The sequence below is a fragment of the Scylla paramamosain genome, unplaced genomic scaffold, assembly GCF_035594125.1.
Source record: "Scylla paramamosain isolate STU-SP2022 unplaced genomic scaffold, ASM3559412v1 Contig116, whole genome shotgun sequence".
NCBI classification, from domain to species: Eukaryota; Metazoa; Arthropoda; class Malacostraca; order Decapoda; family Portunidae; genus Scylla; species Scylla paramamosain.
The window spans coordinates 117501-137500 of record NW_026973781.1 but is presented as its reverse complement, the minus strand read 5'-3'; the positions used below and the strand labels follow the sequence as shown (position 1 = coordinate 137500).

General features: G+C 40.1%; 1 protein-coding gene and 1 pseudogene across 4 annotated transcripts; both read left to right on the top strand.

The window, feature by feature from the left end:
* Positions 1-1912: 1912 nt before the first annotated feature.
* On the top strand, positions 1913-9360 carry LOC135099296 (dnaJ homolog subfamily C member 2-like; annotated as a pseudogene).
* A 2191-nt stretch (positions 9361-11551) lies between these two features.
* On the top strand, positions 11552-18686 carry LOC135099293 (transmembrane protein 135-like). 4 transcript variants are annotated; one of them, XR_010267826.1, is made up of 7 exons: positions 11568-11675; positions 12168-12291; positions 14055-14247; positions 14812-14943; positions 16460-16540; positions 16903-17035; positions 18221-18686. XR_010267826.1 is itself a non-coding variant. In XM_064001687.1 (4 exons), the coding sequence occupies exons 1-4, from the start codon at positions 11607-11609 to the stop codon at positions 18229-18231; spliced, it is 345 nt and encodes a 114-aa protein (XP_063857757.1). In that variant the 5' UTR covers positions 11552-11606; the 3' UTR covers positions 18232-18686. The 4 variants fall into 4 exon arrangements, 2 of the variants coding, with proteins under 2 accessions (XP_063857757.1, XP_063857755.1); XR_010267827.1 differs by lacking the exons at positions 11568-11675; positions 14812-14943 and having other exon boundaries at positions 12277-12291; XM_064001687.1 differs by lacking the exons at positions 12168-12291; positions 14055-14247; positions 16460-16540 and having other exon boundaries at positions 11552-11675.
* The last annotated feature ends 1314 nt before the right edge of the window (positions 18687-20000 follow it).

Genomic DNA, 20000 nt, shown 5'->3' with positions numbered 1-20000 from the left:
TCTGTCTCTTTGTGTGTGTGTGTGTGTGTGTGTGTGTGTGTGTGTGTGTGTGTGTGTGTGTGTGTGTACTTTTTAGAGATGACCTTCTAGTTGTTCTTCTCTTATGGTATTTTTCTTTTCTGTCTCTTTCTGTACAATATGTCCTTTATTTCCTCAGCATCCTGAATGGTATTCTTGGTAATATCTGTTTTATTTTCTCTCTACCTCTCCCTTCCACAGCACTCATCCAGGTGGAGGTAGAACCAGTGGGACGATGGTTCCACATATATGAGGCACGGCGTCTGCGGGGCCACCTCACCTCCTCAGTTGGGGAAAGTGAAGAGGAGAGTGAGGAGGAGGAGGCTCAGGAGGTGGAGGTGGAGGATGACATACACTATCTTCGCTCTCTCAACCCAGCAGACTGGAAGGTGAGAACTCAGCCAGCATGGTCCAGTCATAGCAACATAAGAATGGAGAAGACTGCAAAAGATTGGCTGGCCTACACTGGATAACTCCTGTACTAACCATGAAAATCTGTTATCCTCCTCTTCCCCATGCAGTCAGCCTTCCTATTGCCATCTGGCCTCTATATGCATATGCCTAGTCATCTAACCTCATGATATCACTTATGGTGTAGGTGCTGACCACATGAATGCTAAGCCTGTTCTATTTGTCCACTACTCTGTGAACCAGTTCTTACTAAGCTCTTTTCAAAACCTAAACTTATCTAGCATATATAGTTCTGTCTTGATTGTTCACTATGAGAGCATCACTTACCTCTGTCATTTATTTGATTAGTATCTTTCTTTTATATATTGATACATTTCTACAACATTGCCTTTCAGGACCAGGATCATTATGCAGTACTGGGACTCCGAAAGCACAGGTACAAGGCCTCTGATGATGACATCAAAAGAGCGTGTAAGTCCTGGTGGCATCTGGAGCTAGAGTGTATAGTGTACTGAGTACCAAGTTTTAGTGCACCTGCTGTTTGAAGGTATTTTTATAGTGCCAGTTTTCAGTTGCAGTGTCAGCCCTTTTAGTCTTGGTATTTTTATTTTATTTGTATATTTTCAATAACTACATTTTATTTGTGCCTTGCTATGGATGTATGTGGTTGGCTTTGCTATACCAAAGTTCCTGGGGTGTAGTATGGTGATTTGAGACTATGACTATGGCCACACTGGCAATGGTTGTGAGCAAGCAGGTGAGTGTGATAAATGGTGAGAAAAGTGGGAGCATTGTACCAAATAAGTGTGGCCACACTGACAGTGAGTGGGCGTGGGCGAGCTGTGTCTTCCTGTGGCCCACAGCGAGGAGCATTGTCAGTTGACTTTTGTCAATCATCTGGCACAGGCAGTTTGTTGCCTGCTATTGACATTGCATGGCTAATTATTGAAGTTTTGCTCACACCAATCATTTGGGATACATTTGCTAAAGTAGAACCCAAAGGGAATGCCATCATGTTGTTTGTAGTAATTACTATTAATTATGAAACCATGTCCATAACTGTTAGCTTTAACAAGCTCTTGAATTGTAGCTAGGTGGTGCATACAGAAGAGCAGAGAGAATGTGTCTGAAGAATAGTTGGCGCCCCTATGGCTATGAGTGTGAATGATATTTGTAAGAGTGTGTGGTGGTTTGTCTGGGCCACCCCATGTGGGATTGGCAACCTGATATACAGATAGATAGATAGACATTATATTTTCTGATCATTGGTTTTATGCTAAGATATCTGTAAGTCTAATATAATAATTAGCATTCCCTTTGGTACGTGCTTAAAACAGGATGACCCAACACTTGGGTAAAGGAATGAGAGTGCAGCATTAGTGTGCACTTCCGTCCATTGTGTTACTCCTCACAGACCGCATGATGGTTCTGTGGCACCACCCAGACAAGCGGCGAGCAGCTGGGGAGGAGGTGAGGGATGACGATGACTACTTCACCTGCATCACCAAAGCCTATGAGATTCTCGGGGACCCCATCAAGCGACGCTCCTGGGACTCGGTGGACCCAGAGTTTGATGACGAGGTGCCGGCTGTCAGTGCACACAATAAGGCAAACTTCTTCCAGGTAAGCGCTGATCCCCACTAAGAAGAAAATTTATTCCACAAAGAATTCAAAGGTCTTTTAACTCCATGTCATACTGTAATGTCAAATATATGTGCACACAAGGCAAGCGCTAACTCCTATTAGGAAGAAAAATGACTCAACAAAGAATTGAAAGTTCAGTATTCATTGCTATTTGGTACATCTTTTCTTTACCACTAACCACTCTGGGACAATTCTTCACATTCTACAGCCATCTCCAAACATTATACTGGCTAGAAATTGCAAAAAATCTATTCCTTTTCACCGCTTTTTTCTTGCAGGTGGTTATAAAGATTGTATACATTACTTGTAGTGGTGTGGATGATTACATATCACTGAAGGGATTAACTCCATCTCATATTGTAATGTCAGGTCTATATATTAGATTATATAACTCTCTCTCTCTCTCTCTCTCTCTCTCTCTCTCTCTCTCTCTCTCTCTCTCTCTCTCTCTCTCTCTCTCTCTCTCTCTCTCTCTCTCTCTCTCTCTCTCTCTCTCTCTCTCTCTCTCTCTCTCTCTCTCTCTTCTTCAGTCTCCACCACATCTTTGTAAGGCACAGTGTTGCATTGCAGATTTTCACGGGTGTTTGAGTGCAATGCTCGTTGGTCCACCCACAAGCACGTTCCTGGCTTGGGCAAACCTGATGACACCAAACAAAAGGTCAGTCCAGATTAGCAGATTAAGTAACTGGAGAGAGTGATTGGCCTGTACAGTCACATCAATCTCCCTTGTACTGTTTTAGAAGTGAGATTACTAGTAGCAGAAATGCAAGTAGATATTTGGTGACAGTTTACTTTTTATAGTTACCATCATCATATGCTATGTTGATGGAAAGATAGACCAGTAATTTTGAAAGTTTGTTTAAAATATCATACACTATAATTTTCCTCAGCATAGAGGGTCCAGTAACTTACACATAAAACATCATTTCAAGATTTCTTTATGAATAGTGTTTATTTTGTATTGTTAACCGACTTAATTTTCATCACTGTGCAGGTTGATCGCTTCTATGGATTCTGGTACGACTTTGATTCCTGGCGAGAGTTTTCATATCTGGATGAGGAGGAAAAGGAGAAGGGACAGGAGTGAGTCTTCACTATTTGTATGTCTGGTCTTTTTAGAGTTATGTGTATTCCACTCCAGCCTTGCTTTATCTTCCCAAAGGCAGCAAAAATGGTGAAATTTGTATCTTGAAACATTAACATTGAATAAAATTTTAATTGAATAAGGAAATAATGCCCAAACTTAAGCCTAGACTTGACATTGGAAAAAATAACAAGAAAATTTAATATGGCTAGACAGAATACCCAGACTTATGGCAAGGAAAACTGGCACCGACATTGTTCTGATTGCTTTAACTGGTCATTTTAGTTTCTTTGAATATTTTGTAACAGTGCAATGTGACTGCAATGTTGTGGTCGCCTTCCCTTCTTTAAATCAGTCAATCTTGCCAGCCGGGAGGAGCGTCGATGGATAGAGAAGCAGAACAAGGTAGAGCGAGCGAGGCGTCGGAAAGAGGAGATGGGTCGATTGCGCAGGCTAGTTGACAATGCATATGCCTGTGACCCAAGGATAGCCAAGTATGTTTCGTTACTTATTACTGATTTCGTGTATTTTCGTTGTATCCCAATAAAAGTTGAAATTTTGTGCATTATCCCAAGAGATATTTATCACAAGGAGTACTTTTTTCTGTTGTTACATAATACTTCAAATTTCATTTTGATGGAAGGGTTTATGATGATTTAGATTGCAAAGAAGCTGTTCTTGTTTTACTTCTGACTCCTTATGAGGGAAAAATTAATTCCTGCTTTTGCTGTCTACTTCTGTAGCTAAAGAATGGGTAAGTTTATAGAAAAAGAGGGAAAGAGATGAAGAATTATATATATATATATATATATATATATATATATATATATATATATATATATATATATATATATATATATATATATATATATATATATATATATATATATATATATATATATATATATATATATATATATAATTTTTTTAAGATTTAAAGAAGAAGACAAGGAAAGAAGACTGGCTCAGAAAAAGGCTAAAGCAGAGGCAATCAGGCAAAAACAAGAAGAGGAGGAGAGGGTGAGTGCACATTGTGATCTCCAGTATTAGCACCAGGCCAATCTCTAACTACTCTCGGACACATATATGCATTGATTTCTACAACAGACCAAGGCTTCACATTTTTCTCATTGATTTGTATTTTTCATGTCTTATGCTCGGAAATGCCATATATTTTGAAATACCATGCTATGTTGTCTTTTTTTTGAATGATATGTCTTGCTAATGTGTAAATTTGGTGTTTTCAGGTAAGGCAGGAAGCTGAGGAAGCAGAGAGAAAGAAAAGAGAAGCAGAGGAGGCAGAGCAAAGAGCAAAACAGGAGGTAGAAAAGAAGGAAAGAGAGGTGCTGAAGAAAGCATTAAAAAAAGAGAGGAAGGTGAGGAGGAGGGTAGAATCTGCTTGACATGTAAGAACTTACCACACACTTGTCTTTGACGCTTAAACTGCTGTGATCGCTAACATAATCAAAAATTCTCTTGACAAATATATTGAATTTTCGTGGTGCACTTTCTTTCTAGTGTGTTCTAACTGACTGTCTTCAGCCTCTTTTTCATCACTGCAGTGTTGAATCTCTTGCTACCTCCTACTGCTATTTTCATGCCAACTGCTCTTCTGATCTTGCTAACTGCATGCCTCACTGCACAAGTCTTTCTTCTTTCTTTCATCTCTATTCTGTCTACCTCTTTAATGCAAGAGTTAACCATTATTCTCAATCATTCATCCCTATCTCTGGTAAACTCTGGAACTCCCTGTCTGCTTCTGTATTTCCACCTTCCTATGACTTGAACTCTTTCAAGAGCGAGGTTTCAAGGCACTTACCCTGTTTGTTTGACTAACACTTGACTGTGTTCAGGAGCCAGCACCTCAGTGGGCCTCTTTCTTCTTTTTTTTTTTTTTTTCAGTCTTTGTTGTCCTTGGCCAGTGATCCTCCAATATATATATAAAAAAAATAAATAATAATAATAATAATAATGATGATAATAATAATAATAATAATAATAATAATAATAATAATAATAATAATAATAATAATGATCCCTGGCTATGGCAAGCAGGCCCACTACATTATATCCTTTCCTCCTCCTGTTCCTTTCCTCTCCCCTTTCACTTTCATCTTGTCGCAGTCCTCCCTTCCTGTCACCTGCCCCTATAGTTCTCATGACTCATGCCTGGAGCCATCATTCTACCTGGCAAGTCTTTTTTTTTTTTATTTATTTTTTTTTAATCATTCATTTTAAGGCTACAAAATTTGCTAAAAAAAAAAGAAAAACTAAAAAATGAAACTCTACCCACTTTCATCTTCTGTAACATTTCACATTAAAATATTCTCATTCATTATATACTTTCAGATTTATATTTTTTTCCTTTTTCTTTGATGTCATTTTTTAAATGATTTTGATACAGTTCCTGTTCATAAGGGGCTGAGAGGACTGCATTTGTATTAGAAAGATGGAAAGAGCATTAAATTTAGTGTTCAAATGTGTAAATTAATTTGGAAACTAAAAAAATATATATACAAATTATGATTGCGTGTATTTTGTTCACGTAAATAATTTTAAAAAGCAACGTGAAATAGAATAAAGCACACATTCTTTGTCATTGCATAGATGTGATGGTGACAGTGATAAAGAACATCTCTGTATCTGTCTATCTTTATTTGACACCTCTTGATAAATACTCCATGAGGACATAACTGCAACAGATTTCTCTATTTAGTCCTGTCCTTGTATTCCCTTCCTCTTTGCTCTGAACTTCACATACTCTCTCTTCACCCTTTCCTCACATATTTCAGTAACATTTTTTATGCAAGATCTTTGGTCAAGGGCAATAAAAAGGGGGGAAAGAAAGTCCACTGAGATGCTAGTCCCAAAAGAAAGATCATAAGGATTATCCAGAATTGTTGGATGAGTGTTTTGAAAAGTTGGAACCAGCCATTTTAAAGAGTTCAAGTTATAGGAAGGAGGATCTTCTGGAGCAGGCAGGGAGTTCCAGAGTTTACTAGAAAAAAAATAGCAGTAAAAAGATAGCAAGATATGCAACATTGCAGCAATAAGAGAGAGGCTGAAAATCATTAGTATAGTATCCTCTATTCCCAGATGCTGCGGACTCTCTGTAAGGACAACAGTTACTTTGCATCAGAGGAGGGGGAGCGAGTGCAGACCATGACAGATGTGGAGCTGCTGTGTGAGGCACTGGAGCTGACCCGCCTGGAGGAACTCAACAAGGAACTAGCACAAGTGGCCCAGGACAAGATGCAAGGGTGGGAGGTACTCATGAAGGAGGTGAGGGAGGATCAACAGTAGTAGTAGTAGTTAATTGACAAAGGTGAGTGAGAGAGAGATCAACAGTAGTAGTAATAGCAGTAGTAATTTTTTGACACAGGAGGAGGTGAGTGTGGAGGGCCAACAGTAGTAGTAGTAGTAGTAGTAGCAGTAATTGTTGCTTATATAAAAAAAAAAAAAAAAAAAAGCATAATTTTTGTCATTCTTAAATCAAAAAATTTCCTAAGCCTTGAACCCAAAAGCTGCTCCAACAGACATATGGGTATCTGCATCACTTTTGAAATGAACTATGTTAGGTCTATTTAAGTCATGTTACATTACCTTATCTGATTAGCTAAATCCAAAGTAGCATAAAGCAAGCTAATCTAAATTAGAACAATCCACCCCAAATGATCTGGATATTCTGTATGACCTGTTTTCCCTAGGATAGTCAAACCTTTCAGACTATTTCTCCACTGATAGTTATGATTAGTACAAGGAGTCCTTGGTGTATGACAGTCTTGACTTTTGTCCTTCATATGTTTCTTTTACAGGCACAATAGTTATGTGTTTATGTCCTAGACTATGACTTTACAGTACAACAGTATTAGTATTAGTGATTGACATACTGCAGGTAGCTTACTTATGCTGGTTCTGACCTATGCAGAAAATCAGTTTGTAACATGGCATAGGAACAGAACTCTGTCATAACTTGAGGACCCCCTGTAACACTTCTTTGCCTTCTCTCTCTGTTGTAGGTGAGTGAGGTGCGCAACAGGATCAAAAAGGAGAGGGAGGAGGTGGCAGCAGCGGCAGCAAGGGGAGGGGGGTGGAGGAGGAGGAGACGGTTCATCACTCAAACTCTGGAATCAAGATGACCTCCAGCTGCTCATCAAAGCCGTCAACCTCTTCCCTGCCGGCACAACAAAGAGGTGAGCTGCTTCATGTGTGTATGTGTGTGTGTAAATTGCTTCTTTTTATATATTTTTTGATATCTTATTATTATTGGTGGTCCACAAGGCTGTCCCTTTCCACTGGGGCTGACAGGGCTAAGAGTGTGAATGACGTGTCATTCACCTACATTCGTCTGCTGGTCACCAAACCAGCTGTTCCCCATATGGAAAGAGGTCAGAGCTTGTAGTGATTGATCTTTGGGTAGGACTGAGACCATTCACACACCGCACACTGGGACAGTGAGGCCATAACCCTTCAGGTTACATCCTGTACTTACTTGCTGCTAGGTGAACAGGGGCTACACATGAAGAGATTCTCCCAGGACTTGAACCCATGCCTTCTCGGTTGTGAGCCGAGCATGCTGACACTAAGTGGTGTGCATGTGTGTGTGTGTGTGTGTGTGTGTGTGTGTGTGTGTCTGTGTGTGTGTGTGTGTGTGGTGCCTTGTCTGGGCCAGCTGATGTGAGATTGCTGGCCTAGTATATAAATAGATGGGTTTTTTAAGCTTTAATATTTTATTTGATTGATATATTGCCTTATTCTTGTGTTTCCATGTGTGTTTTAAAATGACTAATATCAAGGTTGTTATCTGATCCCTACTACTGTTCTCTACATACACACCATTTAGGTCTTCACGTGGTATAGGGAATATAACAAAGGTGACATTTATAAAATTCTCAGGATCATAATTAGGATAGAACAAGACACAATGGGTTCAAGCTTGAAAATAGTTAGAGAGGAAGAAATTGGTCCTCAGATGGAGTAGTAGATGAATGGAATGGACTCAGTAATCAGGTTGTTAGTGCTGAGTCATTGGGGAGCATTAAAGGATTAGACAAATTTATGGATGGGAATGATAGGTGGATATAGGTAGATATGTTTCATACAAGGATGGCTTCTTGCAGCTCCCTTAATGTTAGGTTATGTTTTTATGCATTGCTGTACTTAGAGGAACTCTTTGAACCCTCCATGCTGCAGGTGGGAGGTTGTGGCAGAGTATATCAACCAACACAGCCACCAGCATCACCAGGCTGGCCAAGGAGGTGCTCAATAAGGCCAAGGAGCTGCAACACTCAGACAAGCACATGAGGGAGGCAGCCAACAAGAATGCCTACCACAGCATGGAGAAGGCACAGGCTCGGCAGGTGATCAGCGACGCCACAGCCTCCCAGAGATATGACAGTGAGTTCTTGCTGTTATGCTGACATTCAGATAATTCTTTTGCATCTTTGTGTAGTTTTATATCATGTTGATGCTTGGGTAATTTCTCATTTCTCTTTTTATACTAATTAATTATTACCATGAGTCTTCTCTGTATGAACTCAAGAGCTTTCTCCCTTCTCTGTGTAACTGCTGTGAATTGTCTTTTAGCTCTATGCAATATCACCAGTTGAGCTGTGAATCAATTCCAAGATATTTTAAGAAAAAACATGTTTTTAGGCTGATGTTAGATCTTTCCTTTGTGCAGCACCACAGGAGATGCTGGGGATGAACACTGCTGCTTGGGGAGCTGAGGAACAGAGGTTGCTGGAGCAAGCCCTCAAGACCTATCCAGTCTCTACTCCTGACCGCTGGGACCGCATTGCCAAGTGTGTCCCCAACCGAACCAAGAAAGACTGCGTGAGGCGCTATAAGCTCTGTATATGTGTGTGTGTGTGTGTGTGTTTGTGTGTCTGGTGATGTGTTGCTTGCTATTCCCTGTATGTGAGATTGTGGAGAAAACAAATCAGGTTTATCTTGTTTATGGAGTGACACACTCTCTCTCTCTCTCTCTCTCTCTCTCTCTCTCTCTCTCTCTCTCTCTCTCTCTCTCTCTCTCTCTCTCTCTCTCTCTCTCTCTCTCTCTCTCTCTCTCTCTCTCTCTCTCTCTCTCTCTCTCTCTCTCTCTCTCATGCATTTATCTTTTGATCTGCTTTTATCTTTGTGGTCCCTCCATAAATGCATGGAGATGTAAGTGCTATGTGTGTGTGTGTGTGTGTGTGTGTGTGTGTAGTGAAGGTTTTATATATGTGTGTGTGTGTGTGTATGTATGTAGTGAAGGTTTTATATAGTGCACAGTAGACACTGATGTTATTGTAACTTTTAAGTCTTATTCTCACATGATGGCATTTCAGGAGCTTGTTGAGATGGTGAAGGCAAAGAAGGCGGCTCAGGCTGCTGCAGTGGGAAAAAAGTGAGGAGCCAAACCCTGCTGTCTTCTTTCCTTTGTGAGTTCAGATGTAGCATATTCTTGTAGCTGTTGTGTGAAGCAATATTGCTATCTGAAAATCTATCTCTTGTTCTATTTCTAAGCATTATGTCTCAGCAGTGCCACTTTTGGACTACCTGAATTGGAGGGGCAGCTACATATATTGATGGGGACACAAAAGTGTAGCTAGGGATCTGTTTCTTTCCCCTCCACTTCTCCCTTTCTCTCCTTTATAACCTCATCCCCCAACTCTTCCATCTCTTCCATCACACTTCACTTCCACTGCTTCCAATAAGTTGTCATGCAAAAAGCAAAATTAACACTTGGAAAAGTATTTTTAAGTGCTATGGGAAAACTGCTAATATTGAAAATTAATGTTGATAAGTGCAGAATTCTATACATTGCAGAAAGCAGATGCAAAACAGCATGTGCTTTTCCTTATCATCATAGTGTAGCTCTGGAGGACAGAAGGGCAATCTCCATTAATATGGCAGTAGCCACAAGGAAGCCACTTCCTGAAGAATGAATGGATCTGTGGCAGTTGTATAAAAAATTACAAGACGTGTGAAAAAGTGTGCGGTGATTGTGACTATAATAAGAAGTAATATGCAATGATGACCATGTGATTGCATACAAATGTGTACCTTCTTAATTTTCTAAAGGAAAACTACAGTCTTAAGTTTGATTTTAAAGTAACACTAAATTTACAAGGTGGGTAAGAGTAAAGATGCCACATGAAGAGCTGCAGGTAAATGCTGTGATTAGTGTAGATCCTAATGAAGAGTTACCATAGAAAATACACAAACATCATTGAGACAATAGTTGTGACTTAACATGCTTATACACATTCACAGGTCCTTGATACACATGATTCAAGCCTGACACTTGAGGAATATTACTTTGTAAGTAATGGAGGTGCAGCTCAGAGGTGTTTCAGAATATAGCTCTCAGTGGCTGATGCATGGAATAAGTTCATGATGCGCGATTCAGTACCTCAAATAAGTGACTCAGTCTGTGATATAAGTAATAATGCAAGCTGTTGAATCATGGACGTGCGCCTCAGAATGTGTGACCTCGTAGCTTTGCCCGGACCAGCATAGTCAACCCTAACCTAGGCCAACACAGCCAGTAATAGCTTTGTGAAACACCAAAATATAGATAATCATTATTATCATCTGCAGCCACCATGCTCACCCACCACCTACACAAAATTTAATGTCTTCCACTGGTATATATAATATATATATATATATATATATATATATATATATATATATATATATATATATATATATATATATATATATATATATATATATATATATATATATATATATATATATATATATATATGGTCATGTGTGTGTGTGTGTGTGTGTGTGTGTGTGTGTGTGTGTGTGTGTGTGTGTGTGCTATAATTTTTGTTCATTGTTCGCATCTCGCTATGCACTCTACCTTCCATCATATCTTCAGTTTTAAGCCTTTCGTAACAACATCATAAATTTGTGGATTGACTTTTATTTATTTATTTATTTATTTATTTTGTAGATCAAACCTGCTGTTCGGGTGTTCCTTTTTCACGTGATCGCATATCAGGGTCTTCTTTGAAGTATAAAGCACCACGTTATCTGCGACCTTTGATTTGTGACAGATATCATATGGTCATTATTGATAAAAGGAAGCAGATGGTAATAGTGAACTGCATTACATAACCACGCATCTGTCGCTTTGATAAACCAAAATGCAGTATTTCTGCTACTACTACTACTACTACTACTACTACTACTAGTAGTAGTAGTAGTAGTAGTAGTGGTAATAGCTGTAGTAGTACAAATACTATTTCGTATGACACAGAGACATGAGAAATAATAATAATAATAATAATAATAATAATAATAATAATAATAACAGTAAAATTATACGAACTTAACACTGTTAGGCTCGTAGTGCGGAAGGTTGGCGGGCAGTAGCGGCCAATCAGACAGACGGATGTGTAGGGGAACTAAAACTACAGATAGCGACCTGATATCTACCCCGCCAGCCTTCATGATTGCGCTGAGGTACCCCGCCACCCAGATAAACCTCATTTGGCCCCAAGCCCACTGCACACACACGGTAATTCTTGTAGTGGTGTAATTGTAATGGGCGATTGTTGTTTATTTACTAAGTCGGTGGTAGTGTGTAGGATTGAGATCGTGGTGTGATGGTGGGTTATAGTGGGGGTGGTGTGGGGTATTGACACTATAACGCAACACTGCACACACAAACAGACGGTAAATTTTCTAGTGATGTAGTAGTAATGGACTGGTGTAGGTTATGCATATTGAGAAATGGGTGGTGGTTGGTAGGATTGAGGTCATTACTATTGGAATGGGGCTGGTGGTTGTGGAGAGTACTGTGGGATACGTACACTTTATATTAAGCAACACAACACACGTTACCTCATTTCCACACACAACTCGCCCCCGTGGACAGTTATGGTTTGTCATTTGCCAGTCATCCTCTATTTATACTTGTACACGTCAAGACGAGCCCTGCGGCAGACAAAACAGACTTAGTACTGAGTGATGACAAGCTCTCAGGTGCTGGTTTGTTTATCTCCCTCAGTGCGGTGATGTGACTGATTTTGTGGCGTCAGCTGATAGTCTGAGGTGGCAAGGTGGCATCTGTCAACAGCAGTCGGGTGTCTCCTGCAACAGTGAAAGCATTTGTAAACAAAGTCAAGTGCCACGTGAGAGCCTTGACTTTCTTGTCTGTATAGCTGTGTAAATAGGGTGAAGCGGTTCTTGGCTTGTGTTGTCTTTAGTATAGAAATGCTTACTTAAACTTTTAGAGAGGATGGCTTGCTGCTGTTGACAGTTGCCACTTCACAGACTGAGAATGATGCCTTCATACTGTAAAAATCTTAAACATTGCAACAACACAATAGGTATAGAAATTAATTGCAGTACTGTATAGTAGGTTAAAAATTGCACATGTATGGGAATGAACATGTGGCAATGGAAGTTGTGGCTGTCTTGAGCTGTTTTATCCAGTACACTCATCATAGGGCCTGGGTGAGCCACAGGTTGTGATGTATGGCAATACACTTCTCATCAGTGATCAAGCTTTTGGAATCACCTTATAGAAGTATTACAGCATCCTTCTCATTATTATGAGATTTTCATCTTTCTGCTTTGAAACCAGCTTGCAGTGACCTGACATTTCTGGTCAGTCAATCTTTGCTTTAGCAAGAGTGACTACAATGTTTCATTGAGTGAAGAGTCACGTACCGTGACCTTTGAGCTGCTGTAGGTTCAACTCGCTAGTATTGGTTAGAGGCAGTTATGATGTAGGGGCATAAATGTAATGCTTGTGCAGTGCCTCCTTTTGTAACGTGTCATGCCATTCTTGATGTGATCAGTGCAGGATGATAAGACCCGGGTCACATTGACTCCATGTATTAATTGAATCGATCAGATCCTGAGAACGTGAGAGAATGTGAACCAATTCTCATGAGGGTAGAAAGTAAACTGGTAATGTACAGCTCAGCCTTACAGAAACAACATTGCAGATTTATGTCAGTGCACAGATTTACTTATCCTTTAACTGACCATGCAGATGAATTTGTCTGCCCATGAAGCTTATTAAGTAGGAAAAATCTAGTTTTTGCCATGTCTACTTAGATGAATTTGTTGCCTATCATTCTCTCTCTCTCTCTCTCTCTCTCTCTCTCTCTCTCTCTCTCTCTCTCTCTCTCTCTCTCTCTCTCTCTCTCTCTCTCTCTCTCTCTCTCTCTCTCTCTCTCTCTCTCTCGTTTTAGGTATTGGGACCATAGCGTCTGTCAGGAGCCAATATATTTTTTAGGATTCTTTTTAATAAGCATTCTTTTCCTCTTTAAAGAACATCTTACAGTTTCATTATCAGATTACTGAGTATAGTGTTTATCACTGAGCTCATGAAATATCTTATCAACTATTTTGCCTGTGATAAGGATTAAGATGATGTGACACTGCTCTACTTGAGATGATATCCTCTCTGTGATATCTATGATGACTCCAACATACATCTTTGATTTTTTTATATTTTTTATGTGATGAGACTGGTTTTGCTGCATCACCATTGATGCATCTGATAGTTTAAGTGTATCTGCAGATCTTGACAGTTGCTTTTGTGGGATTCTAAGAACTGACTTGCTTGAACAAAAAACTGCCTTGATGCTGGTGACTTATTTGATGATGTGTTGAGCTTTATTTATCACAAGGTACTTGAGGCATTCTCAGTCTGGATATCTGCAGTTTAACGTACATAGAAATTTACAGCATACATACTTCATTGTTAACTGAATAGTATTGTCTTGTGATCTGGTGCCTGTGTATTTGTTTTTCATATGCTTCCTGTGGGAGTTGTTTCAACACCTCAATAGATTGCTTGCACAAGTTAGTACTTAGACAGAAGGATTGACAGCACACCCATGCTTATGTTCCCTTTTCAGGTGTTGCCCTTTACGAGTAGGTAGTGAGGAGAGACAGGTACCAGCAGGAGCAGTAGTGGTAACAACAGCAGGATGGGGAGCTTCAGCAAGATCCTGCCATACTCCTGCTATGAGCTCGGCCACTGCTGGAAACACTCGTGCTCCTCAGCCTCCTTTGAAATCTGTATCATTGGGTTCATTGAAAGCATCAAAATCTATGGTGTGGTGTACTTGGTATGTGACCTTTTTTTTTTTTTTTTTATGTTAGAGGGATACTATCCTCATTGTGTCTAGTAAACTGTTCTGGCAACTGCACTGGCTTCCTAAGCTTGATGGAAGTTTAGAATATAATTTAAAAAGGTAACACTTGGCAGTAAAGGGGTGATTGCGATAAAATATTGCATTGCATCTACTGTAATTTTATTTTGGCTCATTAGAATTATCTAGTTACTGAAAATGTGTGTGATGGTGTCATTAGGTGACAAAATGTTAAAGATTACTGTTACTATATTGGTAAAAAGAGGTGAAAATGGATTATAGCTATGCATAGAACTTTTCATATCAATTACCTTATGCCATGATAGATCTGGTGTAAGTAGAGTGTGAGGTGAAGGGGAATATGATTTTGCTTTTTGGCTTCAAAAGTGGAAGGAAGACTTTGATCAGGAGTTAATAATTTTACTTGCTTGCTTTCTTTATTTCTCCTTTTCTTTCCTTTTTCTTTTGAATTGGGAATGACACTTTGTATTTTGAGGTTTATCTTTGTAATATTAATGACTTGCATTTGTTTGCCTGCAGCTAACCGGTCTTGTGAATGCTCGGAAAATAAGTATGAAGTATGGAAAAAAAGCTCTTGAAGAACTACTTAACATCAGTTTGTTTCCTGACAGTCAATGCTTTTGGGTACATTGGCTCCTACTGTGTTGTCAGGTGAGCATGCCAGATGTGGCCTTTCCCATGCACATGTTGGGGCAGTTTGGAAGTAGTAAGTGTAATATACATGCTATTATACTGAGTGTGTCATGCTTGCTTTTACTCTGGGAAATTTATATGAAACCATGGAGTTGCATAACAAAGTAATCTTTTTCTGTTTATTTACTTATTTGTTTATTTATTTTTTATGTTTTTGTGCATGGATAGTCAATTAATTAAGATATAGTATAGTTTATGTGAATGAATACACATTTAAGTAGTCAGTGGTCATAGTGTGTTGTGATCAGCTCCCACAATTCTTGTTACTACACAAACCAAGTATAGTGCATGAGTTCTTGTTGGTTAGTTTGGAGAGAGGAGGTGACCATAGGATATTGATGAAGGACAGCCATTGAAGCACTTCATCATTAGCATATAAAATGACAAAAAAATTAGTATTTTCCAGTTGGAACAAGATAAAATACTGTAAAATTAGTATTTTCCTGTTGGAACAAGATAAAATACTGTAAAATAGAAAATACTGTATTTGACAGTTTATAAGACATATGGGGTTATAAGATGCATCTCAGTTTGGGCAGGCATTGAAAAAAAAAAAAAGATAAATAAATGGGTTTAAGCTCTGTATATGAAGTGAAGGATTTAACCTGACATTTGATGCCCTCTCATATGTATTCAGATCCTTCATATGTATTCAGATCTCTCTCTCTCCAGGAGAGAGAGAGATGCTGATTGTTAAAGGCAGTGTGTGAAGCCTGCCCACTATCTTTGTATATGTTACAGTCAATACCTGAATCCAGACAATTTGTAAAGTGACTTATTTTTTCAGGCAATTTGTGAACTGCCTGGTTAGGTTAGGTTAGGTTAGGTTAGGTTAGGTTAGGTTAGGTTAGGTTATAACCTAACCTAACCTAACCTAACCTAACCTAACCTAACCTAACCTAACCTAACCTAACCTAACCAGGCAGTTCACAAATTGCCTGAAAAAATAAGTCACTTTACAAATTGTCTGGATTCAGGTATTGACTGTAACATATATACAGGTTAGGGTGTGTGTGTGTGTGTGTGTGTGTGTGTGTGTGTGTGTGTGTGTGTGTGTGTGTGAGTGTTTGTTTGTTTTGTATCCTCCACACTGCTGGTCTTAATCTAGCTTGCCAAACTAAATGAAGTCATCCACAGCCACAGCCTTATTCTTCCTTTCATTTGTATCTACACAGTCCTATGAGCAGCTCCTCCTCCTCCTCCTCCTCCTCCTCCTCCTCCTCCTCCTCCTCCTCCTCCTCCTCCTCCTCCTCCTCCTCCTCCTCCTTGTCTTCCTTCTATTATTCCTGTTTCCTTGTATGTCTTATTCCTCCTCCTCCTCCTCCTCCTCCTCCTCTTAATGTTTTCTCTTTCACTGCTGTTCATGAAAGTGTTGAAGAAATATTATTTATATCTGGCAGTGATCAGACCTCATGTACAGGTGTGGTCCCTTACTACAGACACAGCCTAAGGTAACCTAACCCAATCATTTCAGAAGGTGGAATTTGAGTCGGCCAAGCTTCAGAAATGCAGGAAGGATTAGCGGTGATGACTGCAGGCTGCCATCGACCCGCAGGTAATTACTGTCTATTTGTCTGGTCAACTGTCTATATTTATATTATTCCTGCTGGTCTGGTCTATTTATATTATTCCTCCTGCTGAATCCACTATTTTTCTCCACTAATGTATTATTCCACTATGTCAGCCAATGTTAAATACAGTTACTTTGCATCTTTAAACTTCAGTCTTCCCTTTATGTGTGACAATAACAGTTTCAATCTTGGATATGATATGTCACTCAGTCATTCAGTCAGTCAGTCACTCAGTCACACAGTTATTCATCAATGAGTGAGTCCTACCTTCACTGTATACCCAGTGTGTATACAGTGACAGATTTCACTCACTCACTCACCCCTCCCACCTGCTTCCCACCCCCAGGTCATCACAGGAATCAAATGCAGCATCAGTATGGCTCACCAAACACTTCCCCTCACACTGGTGGTGTTGACCTGCCTTGTGAACACCTGCCCTCCTGTGTTCCTGCCCTTAATAGCCCTCCAGGTGACATCAGGTAAGTCAGACACCTATCTTTCACTTAATAGCTCTCTCAACCCCTAGTGGAAAGGCTACTACTACTACTACTACTACTACTACTACTACTACTACTACTACTACTACTACTACTACTACTACTACTACTACTACTACTACAGCTGGCCACACACATTTAAAGTCATTTTTTTAATTTTTACAAAGTTTAGACATAGACAGATAGAAGAATTTGTTTGTTGAATGCCTAATTGCCTCATTTCTGGTATTTTAATGATTTTTTAATTGTTAGGCAAGGCGCACATTGAGACGCAGGGCAGCACAGAGCAGGGCAGACGCAGGGCAGGGCAGGGCAGGGCAGCACAGCGCAGCACAGGCGTGGTGCGCACATTGAGAAGCAGGCTGTCGTCCTGTGCGGTAGTGTTGATCATGGCTGTTGCCAAAAATTACTTTGGAAACCTTAGTTCCGATTCCGACTCAGAAAACGAGTTGGAGAAAGTAATGTTATTATATGACATTTGTAGAGCAAAGAGGTCAGTGTGGAGGAGTGAATACTTGGAGAAGAGGAAAACACATGGAGAATTTGCCCATAACTCGTTCTTATAAGTTCCTCTCATATAATCAGGATGACTAGTGTCATACAGCACTCTTTGATGGCGAACAGCCTCTATGAGTTGCTCTGTGGACGACATTGTGAGTACTAAAGAGCAAGTTGCTATCAAGCTGCGCCGCACGTGGCACAGGAAACTGCGTTCGAACGACTGCGTCGCGCTGGCCGGCACAGGTCTGCATCTGTGCTGTGCTGTCCTGCGTGTCAATATGTGTGCTTAGGTTTAAACCGGTGAGATGCAGTTTTCTGCCCTGCTCTGTGCTGTGTCGCCTGTGTTGCCTGCGTCTCAATGTGCGCCCGGCCTTAGGGTGTTCAAGGGTTTTTTTCATAATATTAGTGATAGTTTTGCAGGCTCTGCTTATTTATCTGTCTGTTATTTTATCTATTAATCTCTCAGTTTACCCATTTATCTAAGTATCTGCTGGACCTAACCTAACTAGGCCTATCTCTGCTTGTCTCAATGTCTATCTGTTTACCTAATCTAACCATCTATCTCTCAGTCTATTTAACTTTGTTTAACCATTTATCTATCTCTCTATCTCAATCTATGTAACTAAGTACCTACCTAATCTAACCATCTCTATCTCTCTCTCTCAGAATGTGGATGAGGGGACAAGAGAGCCAGTGTTCCAAGTACCACCACCATCACCACTGCCACCACCACCACCACCACCATCAGGAGCACAGATTCACTGAAGACTCTACCAAGATTTCTTTGAGTTTTTTGATAAATTTAACTTCCAGGAGAGAGAGAGATGCTGATTGTTAAAGGCAGTGTGTGAAGCCTGCCCACTGTCTTTGTATATACAGGTTAGGGTGTGTGTGTGTGTGTGTGTGTGTGTGTGTGTGTGTGTGTGTGTGTGTGTGTGTGTGTGTGTGTGTGTGAGTGTTTGTTTGTTTTGTATCCTCCACACTGCTGGTCTTAATCTAGCTTGCCAAAACTAAATGAAGTCATCCACAGCCACAGCCTTATTCTTCCTTTCATTTGTATCTACACAGTCCTATGAGCAGCTCCTCCTCCTCCTCCTCCTCCTCCTCCTCCTCCTCCTCCTCCTCCTCCTCCTCCTCCTCCTCCTCCTCCTCCTCCTCCTCCTCCTCCTCCTCCTCCTCCTCCTTGTCTTCCTTCTATTATTCCTGTTTCCTTGTATGTCTTATTCCTCCTCCTCCTCCTCCTCCTCCTCCTCTTAATGTTTTCTCTTTCACTGCTGTTCATGAAAGTGTTGAAGAAATATTAGTTATATCTGGCAGTGATCAGACCTCATGTACAGATGTGGTCCCTTACTACAGACACAGCCTAAGGTAACCTAACCCAATCATTTCAGAAGGTGGAATTTGAGTCTCTCTCTCTCTCTCTCTCTCTCTCTCTCTCTCTCCTCTCTCTCTCTCTCTCTCTCTCTCTCTCTCTCTCTCTCTCTCTCTCTCTCTCTCTCTCTCTCTCTCTCTCTCTCTCCTCTCTCTCTCTCTCTCTCTCTCTCTCTCTCTCTCTTCTCTCTCTCCTCTCTCTCTCTCTCTCTCTCTCTCTCTCTCTCTCTCTCTCTCTCTCTCTCTCTCTCTCTCCTCTCTCTCTCTCTCTCTCTCTCTCTCCTCTCTCTCTCTCTCTCTCTCTCTCTCTCTCTCTCTCTCTCTCTCTCTCCTCTCTCTCTCTCTCTCTCTCTCTCTCTCTCTCTCTCTCTCTCTCTCTCTCTCTCTCTCTCTCTCTCTCTCTCTCTCTCTCTCTCTCTGTTTGGGAATTATACTGTATATTAAGAAATATCATTAAAGAGTGTGTGTGTGTGTGTGTGTGTAAAAAGTGTTTGCATTATTGTGCATTTGATATTATAGCCCCAGGTTCTTAAAGTTTTCTGGTTTCATGATTTATAAAGATTGCTATTTTTAATAAAGTTATTGAAATTGTTATTGAGTGTTTGTATTGAACTCTTTAGCTTTGTAATAGTGTGCGTCTCATCGTGCATTCATTAATGATGTAGAGTGGAAATGTCCACTCCTATCATGCATAATATCAATGCATTATTGGTTTATGTTGTTATTTGTGTATAAATTGTAAAGTTATGCCAGTCTATTTTAGTACAAACTAAATATCGGCTGGAAGAGAGGACAGGTAATGGCACACTAAAACACAGGAAGGGACAATGATATAACCATCCAATTTAACAATACACAGAGGAAGAAGAATGAGAAAGCAATAAAAATGGATTATTTAATGGATGATTAATAGACCCTCATTTGTAATCTTATTTCAGGCAAGAATATTAAAAGAGACAGCTGGCTTGCCCTTTGTACTTGTTCATACGTGACAGAATGAGAGATCTAGGGGTGGGGGTGACACCTGGAAATGGGTATGATTCACGAAGGGATTGATTTATTGCTTGACTGGCTG